This window comes from Tursiops truncatus, chromosome 2 (assembly GCF_011762595.2).
Source record: "Tursiops truncatus isolate mTurTru1 chromosome 2, mTurTru1.mat.Y, whole genome shotgun sequence".
In the NCBI taxonomy this organism is placed as follows: Eukaryota; Metazoa; Chordata; class Mammalia; order Artiodactyla; family Delphinidae; genus Tursiops; species Tursiops truncatus.
In genome coordinates this window covers 96474583-96487301 of record NC_047035.1, presented here as the reverse complement: position 1 = coordinate 96487301, position 12719 = coordinate 96474583, and the positions used below count along the sequence as shown (strand labels likewise).

Here is a 12719-nt window from a genome sequence, read left to right as displayed (position 1 = left end):
TTACCCTCTGCCTTGTTTTTCTATCACAATTGAAGGCAGCATCCTTCCTAGTAAATGTCTTGCTTTAAAATATCTTGATACTTCAAAATCAGATTTCATTACAGGCACATTACAAGGTAGATTATTTGCCCTATTTAAAAACAAAACAAAAAAGCTATAGATGCCTTATAAATAATTGACAATCCCAATGCACTTAAAATATGACTGTATTTTAGCAACATACTGATTTACAACAGCTTCTGAATTTTCCTTCTCTCCTTTCCTCTCTATGTGCAGAAACTGCTAAAGGTTTTATGCTGGTCTCTTGACAAATCTCCCTCCAAACTCTCTTGAAAATGACATTCTTTCATTGGGATTTAATCCTCACTCATCTGCTGATAATGCTTAAGCCTTTGTCTCTCTGCTCTGATTGCTATCTGGAACTGTACCTGTTAACTTTTCATGTCTGTTTGGATGGAAACAGAAACATCTCCTCTGTGCCCTCTTTATTAGGACCATTTAGTAGCTAGCAAGCAGCTACTCCACAGGTCAAATTAAAATATGTCATTGAGAGACTTACTTGTGTTTCCAGTTCCAGATTCTTGGGACATCAGGAAGGACCTGGCCACACTGCTGAGACCTGGGACAGGCGTCAGGCATGTGAATGCTGCTTTTCCCAGTGTTGGCTCCTCCTGGGCTCTAGTGTTGAAGTTTATAATGGGTATAATTTGGTGTTTTCTTCTGAGACCTTGGCATGCTCTGATGCTTTCATAGCCACCTCCTTCCACTGCTACAAGAAAAGGGTAAAATTTGTTTTATTCATTCAATGAGCACATATTGAGCTCTGTTTTGTACCAAGCTCATAGAATACATACTTGCCAAAAAGAATTTAGCATCGAGTAGAGAGACAGCTCTGCATTTAAGTAAGCAGATAAAATATACCAATTACAAATGTGTTAAATTCTGCAAAGTAAAGAAGCTGAGATAGAAAACAATGCATCAGAGGAGAATTTACTTTAGAAAAGCATCTCTGAGGAGGTGAGGTTTTAAGCTAATTCTTAAGGAGAAAGATGGAGCTAGCAGGAGAGAATTTATTTTCAAAGATCTTTTCTCAAAAAAAAAAATCTAATTTGTGAGCAAGGGGAGGATGACATGGGAGGAAGCAGGGGTAAGAATATGACTTGTGGGTCAAGGAGTTTGGATTTAATCCCAAGTGTAGCCACCGTGAAAAATCATTAGCCAGGTTGCTGATGTCATATAATCCATTAAGAAGTATTTATCTAGCCTTTAATTTAGGCCAGACTCCAGCCTGGTTCACTGAGGAGGATTAAAAAGTAAGGCAAATGTATAATCCCACTCTGATTTTGATTATAACCTACCCTGAGAGGCAAGGAGGAGTTTCGAGTCTCAGGTAGGAGGCGGGGGGACCACGCTGATCTTATGCTCAGTGAGCTCAGGCCTGGTGTCAGGCAGACCCAGAGCCACAGAGCTAAACTGCTTACGAGGGGCTGAGTGAGAACCCACTGATGTCAGAGGAGGACTGTCATATGGCACAGCACCCACTGTGTGCCAGAACCTATTCTAAGACGTTTTACATGTCTACTCAATCGAATTCTCATAGTAACCCAGTGAGGTAAGAAGGATTAACATCACCATTGCACAGATGAGGAAACTGAGGCACAGAAATGAAATGACTTGCCCAAGACCACACAACAGGTAAGGGTAAAACCAAGATTCAAGTGCAAGGCAGGCTGGTGCTGAGTCTGCTCTTACCCACCATGCAGTGATGTCTCAGGGCTGTCAACCCTGGTGATAGAGAGGACCACAGCTAGGCACACGGTTCCAAAGGGGGCCACAGAGAAAGTTCTGGTGTAAAAAAAGAAAATGTGATTAGGGATGCTGTGGGGTGCTTGAATTAGTGATGAAAGCAGGATATACAAATGGAAATATTGTCAATATGGACCTAGGCTCTGCAAAGGGGATCTTGGCTGCTTCTGAAGTTTCTGTGCACTGGCTTTTTGAGGAATACGTAATTTTGGATCCTTGAAAACTGCTTGGAATACTTGCCAGTAACATCTTTCCTTCATTTTCCCATAGCATGTTAATTGTTCTAAGCTCTCTTATGGTTGTTTCCATTCTCTAATGTACTATTGTATAGTTAGGATTAAAACAAATTGTATAAAACCTCATATAAAAAATGCAAGATATTTATGATGTTTTTATGATATTTTATACAATGAATATTTTACTTGGGGTAGATTTTATGCTATTTTTTGCACATCTACTTTGAGGGAGGAAATGGTATTGTCACTTTCAATAATATTTAACTCACATATGTCTCTGCATATTTCCTTATCATGTTCAGATTGATCCAAATGAAGAGTAGGTGTGAGTTCAATCATATTCTTGATGTAGTACAGTGCAAAAGAAAAAAAAAAAAACTAATTGAGTTCACTTTGGAAAGGAAAAGATCCCCTGAAATTAGAAGTTGAATTAAGCAGTTTTGTAAGCCTTCAGTTTCTGATATTTCGTTAATATCAGGCAGTAGTGACTATTCTGTCTCTTGCCGAAGGCAGCTTATTAGAGTTGAAAAAGGCATCCTGTGTTGGACCTCCTTGGGGTCTGCCCTGCCGCCTAGGTTACTATTTACATTAGGACTACTGTTCTTGCTATTGACCCTCTCTAACAATTTAAGTATATCTCTGAAGTCATGTAAATTCCATAATTCCAGGAATATATTTAAAGGAACATTCTGCATCAGAAGTGATTTACTGTGATATATTAATATTAATCAGGATAGAATCAGGAGAGAGAAATGACATAGTAATTTGAATAGAGATCATTTAACATTAAAAAATTAGTAACCACCATAAAGAATTTCAGTGGGAGGGACAGGTTAATAAGAACTAAAGAAAACTAAAGAGTATAGGAATAGCAGATTTAAGGAGCAGCCATTACCCTAGAGCTGAGATAGCTGCCCAAGGAAGAGACCTCCCCAACCCCAGGGCTAAGATCCTGACCTTGCTGGAGAGGTTATAGCTGTGGTCACTGGATGGTAGCGGAGCTGCTGTGGTGTGGTATAACTTGCCAGAAATATGCCCTCTAGGGGACTAGGGAAAGCAGTTCACAGGGAGATGCCTTACCAAGATTCCACTGAGTGTCATAACATTGTATTTTATAAAACACTCTCTGTGAATTGTTTTCTGATACTTTTGCTCTATTTCATACTTGTTCCTTTTAACTGTAAATTGAAATTGCCAGTACTTTGAAATTCTGAAACTGCAAGAATGGCAGAGAAGAGGGCAAAATAATGTTTTTCTCTCCGAATAAAATAAGAAATAAAAGCCAAAATATATCACAGCAACAATATCAGCAATACCACCACCAGCAACAAAACCCTAGAGTGGCCTGAATTCCTGAAGCTGAGGGTACTTGGGCATCTCTGTTCTTATTTCCCCTATTCACATAAATGCTGTATTACCAATAGAAACATTTTAAGGTTGGGAACCTAAGCAAAGCACTGTGGATTCTCTGTTGTTTGTGAGTTGGAACGCTAGGGGACAGCACTAAAATATTCCATAGTTGTTTGTTATCGATCACTTGCATACTGTATAATGAGACTTTACTGTTAACGACTATTGAATGCCCTGTTGATTTCAGTGGACGAAAAAGCACAAAGAGGAAGATGAGCTTTTCAAGTCTATAATTTCAGCCTTTGTAATATGATGATTTGAATAATTTAGAGAAAGCTCCAGGCTGTTTTTTGGTTGCAAGGAGATAGTAAGGCATGATAACTTAAAGAATTGTGATTTTGTGTTACAAGTGGTTTCTTCTTTTCATTATTTGGGGGTAAATATTTTGCACAAATTTTTATTTCTAATCTTGTTTTCCAGGCACTTTGGAAAGACATGAAACGGGAGAAAGAGCAAGGATTATTCTTAATTGTTGTGATGATTCACAGCTTCTAAAGCCTGAATCTGTACTTCCAGTTGCCTCAGAGACACGTAAGCACAAAAGTGTAGAACAGAGGTCCCCCAGCTCCTACCAGTTTGGGCCAATACCTTGCCCTGGTCTGCAGGTGGAGTCTTCATGTAAGGTAAGTTCAAATCAAGCTGCTGCTCACGAAGAACATTATCAACCCTGAGTAAGAAGTAAAGTGCTTTCATAAATATGTGGCCATTAAATATCAGTACAAAGATAAGAACTCAGAGATGATCACATCTACCAGGCGTACCTACCAAGCGATCTTGGGTGAATCAGGATAACTTTTTGAGTGATTATTAGTTTTGAATGACTATAGCATTCTTTTTTGATAAGACAGGTCCTGGCTTATCAAGATTGAGCCAGTTTTATATTAATCTTTGAATTCTAGATGGTTTTCAATGAAAAGGGGGGAAAATTATATTCTGTGGTCGGGATCAATTTTTTTTTCACTTGGGTATTTGACCTCTTTTTAAAATGCTGATTACAAGTAAACCCAAAACCATCAGAAAAACTGGATCGTTGTTTGGGCAATTCTTTTGGTATACTCAGCATCTCTAGGGTCACTAGCTCTTTAGGATTCCAGGCCTCAGTTAACACACAATGATGGAGTTTACATTCATTTTCTCAAGCCACGTTAACCTGTGTCACAGAAATTTGCATGAGTTTGATTATTTTTCAGTTCTAAACATGACATAGCAATTTAATCTGATTTCTTTAAGGGATTCTTCCATTCTTCTGTCATCTACACCTCCAAGTTATCCCCTCCTCAGGTTGCAACTGTGGCATTTATATGCATATATATAATGTAGTATTTTTTATGTAAACATATTTTCATAATAATGTCTATTTCTTTTTAATGGCTGCATCATGCTCTATACTGTGTATATACTAGACTGATATGAATTATTTTCCTATGGCTTAATATATGGATTGTTTTTTATGCTTCAGTTTAAGACTAACACAACTATGAACCGAAAGTTTTTTTTTAATACTTAGTGTTATTTAATGGGATATATTTCCAGAAGTGGGGTTTCTAAGTCAAATTTTAGCTGATTTTTATGTTGTTAACATTTTCCGTTATTTTAATGATATTATGAAGACTCAAAGTAACATTAATAAGGACTTTAAATAAGACTTTATTTTATCTCATGTGTATGTATGTAGTTAGAGGCAAAAGGGTGTGTCATTTTTTAAGTAAGGCCAATTGGCTGCTAAGCTCTGCCTCAAAGCTGCAGTGGGGGTGGAGGTGAGGGCACCAGCGTATGAGCCTCAGCTTTTTCGGTTTAAAGACTAGATTTCGATTTTATCAGTGAGGCCAGAGTTTGTCAACCTTTTGAGAACTGAGTCATACTAACCAAACACCCAAGAAATGAATATTTAAACTAGAATGACAATTCTTTAATGTATAATGATAAATATGATGGCAGTTCATTGCTCAGCACAGTCTCACATTAGCAAAGCTACAGGGCATGAGGGAGAGCGGGGAGGTGGAATTTTAGCAGAGCATTCCTTGATGGGCATGGAGTCAGAGCCCCAGGGTATTCATTCACTGAGCTCTAAGAAGATAATGCAGTCTGTGCTTTCAGTCCATGGGGTACTATCTCCCTTGGTCAAGGCTGATATACATTGAAAAATTTCTAAATTTTGGATTTCTCTCTTTAGGCCAGCTACTTTTGTTTATGCTTTCTCCTGCAGATGTTAAAACCAGTGATTAGGCTGCAGCTTTTTTTCCCCTTTCTTTCCTTTTCTCATTTAGTCTAATTGTTTTTGGATTTTCCAAATCTGTTTTTCATGTTCTTAACTTGAAAGAAGAAGTCATGGTTTTTTTTCTTTTGGCTATGCTGTGTGGCATGTGGGACCTTAGATTCCAATCTGTGGCCCCTGCAGTGGAAGCTCGGAGTCCTAACCACTGGACCACCAGGGAATTCTCAGGAAGTCATGTTTTATAAGGACAATTATATCAATATGATGAAATTTTTTAACATTCACAACTGAAGTTGAAAGTGATAGGGTCTTAGTCTCCTAAAGTGGGAGACAGAACCACACTTGTATTACATATTTTAAAGTTGGGGTAAATAAAGCCCAGTGAGTGAGCCCAGCTGACTGCCAAGCATTCCCATCTTAATGCGGCTTTGTTGCTTTTCTTTCACAATAGAATTTGTATTTTATAGTGGAAATTATATGCTAGAATAGTGGATGAGAACTTGGATATGTCTCTTGACTCGTGCATGTCATATGCCTAAGGTCTGCAAGAGCAAATCTCATTCATCAAGTACCTATTTTACTAGCTTAGTTCCCAGAAGGTAAACTGACTGCTGTTTCTTGCAGGACCTCAGAGCTACCCTTTAGGTAGTGATAATAGTATATATAGATTTCATTTTCTTTATATAATTTTGTTTCTTTCTTGACTCCAGGAGGCAATAAAATGCCGGGGTCTTGTTTTCCTACTCTTAGGCTGATTCCAACTTCATTTCCTAGCTGCTGCCCTTTACCTTAGATGACTGCAATTTCCAACTTTTACTCTCTACAGAGGTGGAGAATTGAATTAGACAAGACTATCACCTCCTTTGTTCTATGTACTTTATTTCTCTTATTATTGAGCTTACTGTTGAGTAGAGCTATTTTTATTTGTGCTTCTCCTAGGTTATATCTTCTCCAATTATGTACTGCATATCTTCTTCTCACCGTCTTAGACTTAAGCCTTTAAGATTGTTTTATCTTAATCTTTTATTTATGAATTTGATAAGCATAAAATTTCAAGAATGCTTATAAATTCTCCATTCTCCTTTTTGTTAATATAGTAAAATGCTTCATTAGTTTTCATAAGAAAAAAAATCAGATTTATAGAAGAGGAATCACACTTATTTCAGAGCTGGGAAAAATGAGGGACAATAAGCCTGTAAAATTTGGAACAATGTAGGGTTACTCTGTGTTTCAGAATTTTTTGGTATGGACTTCAGTGAGAGACAAGTGAAATATTTTCGAATGGTAGCATGAACTGTTTAAAAGGAAGAATAGCATGTAATATCTGTGTGGTGAGCTCTTTGTGTTTGGCAATACTTTGCATTTATTAGGATGCTGTGTCCACTTTTCCTTCTTGCATTTGAAGAGTGCATATAGATTTAGGAGAAGGTTTTAAAGAGAACAACAAATACAATAAAACATTTAAAAAACGGGTCCAATTAGAAAGGCCAAAGGAGTTGAATTTGTGCAGCTAGGCAAAGAAAAATCTTTGGGGTAGGAGAGGACCAGAGTCTTAAAGGATTTAAAGGAATACAATATCATATTAGTGATGGGGAACTGCTTTTCTCAGATTCTGCTGAGGATAAAACAAGATAAAAACTGTTTAAATTGCAGTGGGAGGAATTTAGCTTCAAAGTAGAAAATAAACAACCTTACTAAAATCATCTTTACATGGCAGAACTCTTCATTACCTCATCAGATTTTAACGAGGGAAGGTCTTTTTTCTCTATTATTCTGTTGGTTGGTTTTAAATTCTTTTTCCACACTTCTTGTCTGTAAAATGAGTAAAAAAATAAACAGGATTATTTTAACTGCCACAATTTAGACCCATTGTAATGTTCTGGAAATGCCTTTTAAAAAAATAACCTGATTTTCTGTAGAATGGGTCCCCAACAGCTCCCCCTGGTTGCTTTTTTAGAGTTACATGGTTTAATATGGCAGCCATTAACCATAAATGGCTATGGAGCACTTGAAATTTGGCTAACAGCACATGTTAAAATGATGTTTTGGATATATAGGCTTAAATAAAATATATTATTAAAACCAATTGAACCTGTTTCTTTCTATGTTTTTCAATATGGCTACTAGGCAGTTTAAAATTACACATGCAGTTTGCATTTTATTTATGTTGGACAAATGTTGAACTAGACCAGGGATAAGCAAACTTTTTTGTAAAGGACCAGATGGTAAATATTTTAGGCTTTGCAGGCCGTATTTTTGCTGTTGCAACCATTCATTTCTGCTGTTGGAGTACAGAAGCCACCACAGACCATACTTAAACAAATGAGTGTGGTTGTGTTTTGATAAAACTTTATTTACAAAAACAAGCAGTGGACCACATTTGATACTCGCTGGCCATTATTTGCCAATTTCTGATCTAGTCAGTCCTCTCTAGACTTGGAAATCATGAGGTACTTGGAGGAACTAGCAAAATAGCCAATACCTACCCCCTCCCTAGATATCTAAATTTTTAATAAAGCAACTTATCCCAACTTCTGCACTATGAGGAATGTAATCCAAAAGCCCTTGTATCAAGTCTGTTTCCTGACAGCATTCATGAAATTGATGTGTTTGAAAATCTGCCCTTTGTGGAAAACAAATGTGTACATTATGCTTCCTAATCCAAGCAACATGTTTTAAAATGAAATTTTCTTTAAATAAAGCACTTATACATGCATCATTATCTAAATATATAAAATTGATTATAAATAATGCATTTACATTTATTTACGTTCCAGTTGCGCTTTCTAGAAATATGTTTGTATTTTTTTAACCTTTAGTTGACCTTAGAGTTATGCCTGTTTGGTGCCATTTGCTGAAAAATCTTATTACAGCTTTATCCTGCTACCTCTTGTAAAACACAGATGGTGTACTGGTAGGCCACCAATAGAAAATCAGATCCCACTACTACATATTACTTTATTGGAATGCAACATTAGTTCTTTTACATTTTATGAAACAAAAACATAACCAAAATGGAACTAGAGTAGCTTCTTAATTGTGCAATTTGAAAATTTCACCTGCAAATTTACATGTATCAATATGAAATAATAATTCACTGTGGCAATATTGCATGTTGCAGATTAACTCAGTTTTCATTAAACTATCTATATTATCAAAATTGAATTATTACAAAAAGAACAAATAATATTTATTTGAAAACAATTGAGTTATATAGGGATAAATCCTGAATATAGAATGATAATTTTCACATTTTTGATTAGTAGTTAATTTTCAGTATTCTTTTTAATGTAATAAACAGCATATGCCTATTGTTTCTAATGTAGACAATATTTTGCATCAATTTTATATAATTTTAAAAGAAAACAGATTTTTATTATTAGACATGCCAGCCCTTCATGAAAATATAGAAATTTCTCTCTGTTAACATTGGATTAAGATTTTTGTTTTAAGTATTTTGATTTAGTGAATCCCAACTCAAAACTTAGTGCCTAAATGATATCACCTGTCCTAGTGAGATAGTATAGAGAAATATACAATAGAGAAATATAGAAGTCAATTTGCTTTTTGAAACACATGTGAAGTGGTGCAAGTTTTTGACAGTGTAACCATTTCTCATAAGCATTTTATATGGTAATTTTAACTACTATAAGTCAAAAAAATTTCTGTAATACGCAATTTTTTGTAGCTGTTTTATAAAGGATATCCCTTTTCTTACTTTGTGGCATGAGTTTAAGCATTTTTGATACAAACTTCCCTCAGTGTTGAGGAAAACTCTGAAAAGCATATCACAGCTTTGTTCCAAAACTAATTCAGGAGGTCTCAGAGTCACTATGAAAAGTAGGAACCCCACACCATTAAATGACTCCAGCTGTCCGCCGCGCACACAGAAGCAACCCTGAATTTCCTCACAGTACTTCAAAGCCGGGCTTGTATCTAAACATTCGCTGGCCATGTAAATCAGAGGCACAAAAGGAGAATGCTCCTATTTCATGGTACGCGGCTGGTCTGAGTCCGGCTTTGTGCTGCACGTGCCGGTGGGGAGTGCCAGAAACAGAAGGGCACTGTTCTGACTCGTGTGACAAATGTAGTTAACACCAGATCCATATTAATGTTGTCAAGTTCCCTTGATGTATTTAAACAGATTTTAATTATTTTCAGCGTCCAAAGTCCTGAAATATATAGCCTAATAGTTCTTCAAAGAAAGCTTACTTAATGTGTGAATGTAAAACCTCTCATAAAAATGAAACTTTTATATTAGCCTTAGTCATTGACATAGGTTATTCATCAAGTCAGCAATTTGTGTGGCAAAGTGCCATTTGAATAGCGTATTGTTAGGCTACTTATGGTCCACTTGACAAGGGCTCTTTCTGTAAATAGTGCAATTTGACTCCAGCTGTTAAAGAGTGGCTTTGACAGCAGCCAAATAGAATGGAGATGCCTTACTGCACTGCCGAAAAATCAATATTGGGTTCTTGTTCATGGTAACCTGTTCTTTTCTCTTCTGTAGATTTATAAACAACTATCAAGGGTTTATAAGTGGAAGTTTAAGTATTATTTTAAATGTAATTCACTTTGAGTTTCAAATTAAGACTTGTGATAAATGGTACAAGTGCAGAGTTTTAGGATATTATTTCCACCCCCTGGTTCATGTTTAGTCACAATTACAGTTAAGTTGAATTTGGATTCTCCAGCTACAATAGAAAAGAATTAGTGTAAAACATGGACTCAAAATTGTGTGCCTATTGTATACTGCCAGTGAAATTATTTCTTCTTTTTGATTCTCTTATCAGTTTATCTTCTGTGTCCTCCCATCTTCTCTGTGTGTGTACCTTTTTGTACAGATGGCAGGGTTCTTTGTGGCTGTGCCCATGGCAACACCCACAGATGTTGACAGCCAGTAATGTCCCCCGTGTTGTTGAAGATTTCCCTAAAGCAGAGTCTTGCTGATTTTGAAGATTTTTCTAGCGTTTTCAGCAATACAGGGTTGCTATGATACCTGGCTGGCGGTAATAGATATTGAATCTTTTAATTACAGTAACCACACACAAGGACTTTTTTCACTGGCTTTCTCTGCTGTTGCTAGCTGTTATATTTAAGATACAGAAGAGGCAGTGAAATTATATACTCAAGATGAGAAAAAAATTTCCAGAGTTTACTTCGAATTCCAATATTTAATTTAAAAAATTTCCTGGTATAAAAACCTTGCAGCAGACTGATGGAAATATAGTTTATTTAAATTGCAGATAAAATTTATTTAAATTATTTCTAGTTTTGACTGACTTGATTTTGAATTTTTATTGTTTACTTGAGATGTCATTAAGCCTTTGTCTAAGGTGTGCTAAGCAGGATTTGAAAAAGCTGTCATTTTTAACATGGGAAAAGCTGGTGGAATGTGTACTTTCTCAAATGCCTCTTTCAGTGAAAGCTGTTAAAGTAGCCATCTTCCTATTACTGACCAACTCTGCATTTATGTGTTTTGGCTGAGATAGCAACTGAAAATTCATAAAGCTGATAATATAATTGTGTACAAAGACCTGTAAGGCTGATTCAAGGTCAGTGTTATTGTTTTTATAATTGCTGATAGGAAGTTCTCATTTCTTCAAGAAGAAGGGTTTGTTCTGCTTTGATTTTAGTTGGTTTCAAAAAATGTTATCCCTTCTGTTAATTCTAAAGTAAATCTTTTCACTGAATAAATGTTTATGTTGTTCTTTAGCGCTAGATTTAGCCTAGATTTACCTCAGTATTTTTCCCCACCCCCACAATATTAGTCAATCCTGTAAGAAACATGGGAATCTAGGATTATAACTTTTCTCTTGAATTAAATATTCTGATTATAGTCATCAGTTGACTTGTGGGTGAGGATTCTATCTTAGAATCATGACGAAAAGTTAAACATATCAGGCAGTTTTATTTTGTATTTAGATTAATCTAGGGACAGAGTAGCATAATTTATTAAAGCATGACTTTAAATTTGACACCATTTGCACAATAATTTTATAGGGATATTTTAGAAAATATATATTATGTAATAATGTACCTACCATATTACCCACCATAACCATTTAGAGACTTTTTGTTTCTCCCTCATTTCTTTTCTTTCCTACATATTTTTTTTTTTCTGAGTTGTAATTAAAAGCAAAACAAAAACAGAAACCCTGTGACTTGCCAAATTTGTTAAGGCCAGGTTCTTGTAGGACCTAAAGATGGACCTATTCAACTTACTGAAAGAGGTCTAAATCTTCTGGGATACAAATTCACTCCAGTGGATTTAGATGTTCTGTTATTGAGCAAATTGCTGGTTCTGATTAAAAGATGATGGTAAATGTTACTCCTTACAGAAAACTGGAGTTTTCTTGGTAACCAATTCATTGTCTGACATCAGGAATATTTTCTGTTTATATCCTATTTTTGATGACTACTACAATGGATGATATTTTGAGGAGTAAAAAATGAAGTTTATAGAAATTCAGATGTTGAGTTAACTAAAAGGGTTAGTGGCTTATAACAGGAAAGAAATGAAAGAGAATAAAACCTTTCTTTTTGAAAGCTGGTAATGCCACTTATAGACTGAGAGTACCATCTGGACCCATTTAAAGGAATCCCAACAGGAGCACTCCTTCTGTACCAATGACTTATGTTGAAACTGGCCCTAAGAGAGCAGCAAATGCAAAAATGTAACAGGAAGCAATTCTCAGAAAAGAAAGCATCTCTTCTCATGGAATATTTCCCCTATGTTGGTAAAAACAAAGTGTATGTATGAAGACTTTAGCTTTGAATCTGTAGATTGCTTTGGGTAGTAGAGTCATTTTCACAATGTTGAGTCTTCCAGTCCAAGAACATGGTATATCTCTCCATCTGTTTGTATCGTCTCTAATTTCTTTCACCTGTGTCTTACAGTTTTCTGCATACAGGTCTTTTGTCTCCTTAGGAAGGTTTATTCCTAGGTATTTTATTCTTTTTGTTGCAGTGGTAAGTGGGATTGTTTCCTTAATTTCTCTTTCAGATTTTTCGTCGTTAATGTATAGGAATGCAAGAGATTTCTGTGCATT

The 12719-nt window shown here is 35.9% G+C and overlaps 1 protein-coding gene across 1 annotated transcript in view; it reads left to right on the top strand.

Annotated features, from left to right (window-relative positions):
• Positions 1–12719, top strand: part of WDR72 (WD repeat domain 72) — a 209115-nt gene that overhangs the window by 69148 nt on the left and 127248 nt on the right. Inside the window, exon 14 of the mRNA XM_033851701.2 lies at positions 3873–4075. Coding sequence (XP_033707592.1) covers positions 3873–4075 — 203 coding nt within the window. The remainder of the gene's footprint in view (positions 1–3872; positions 4076–12719) is intronic.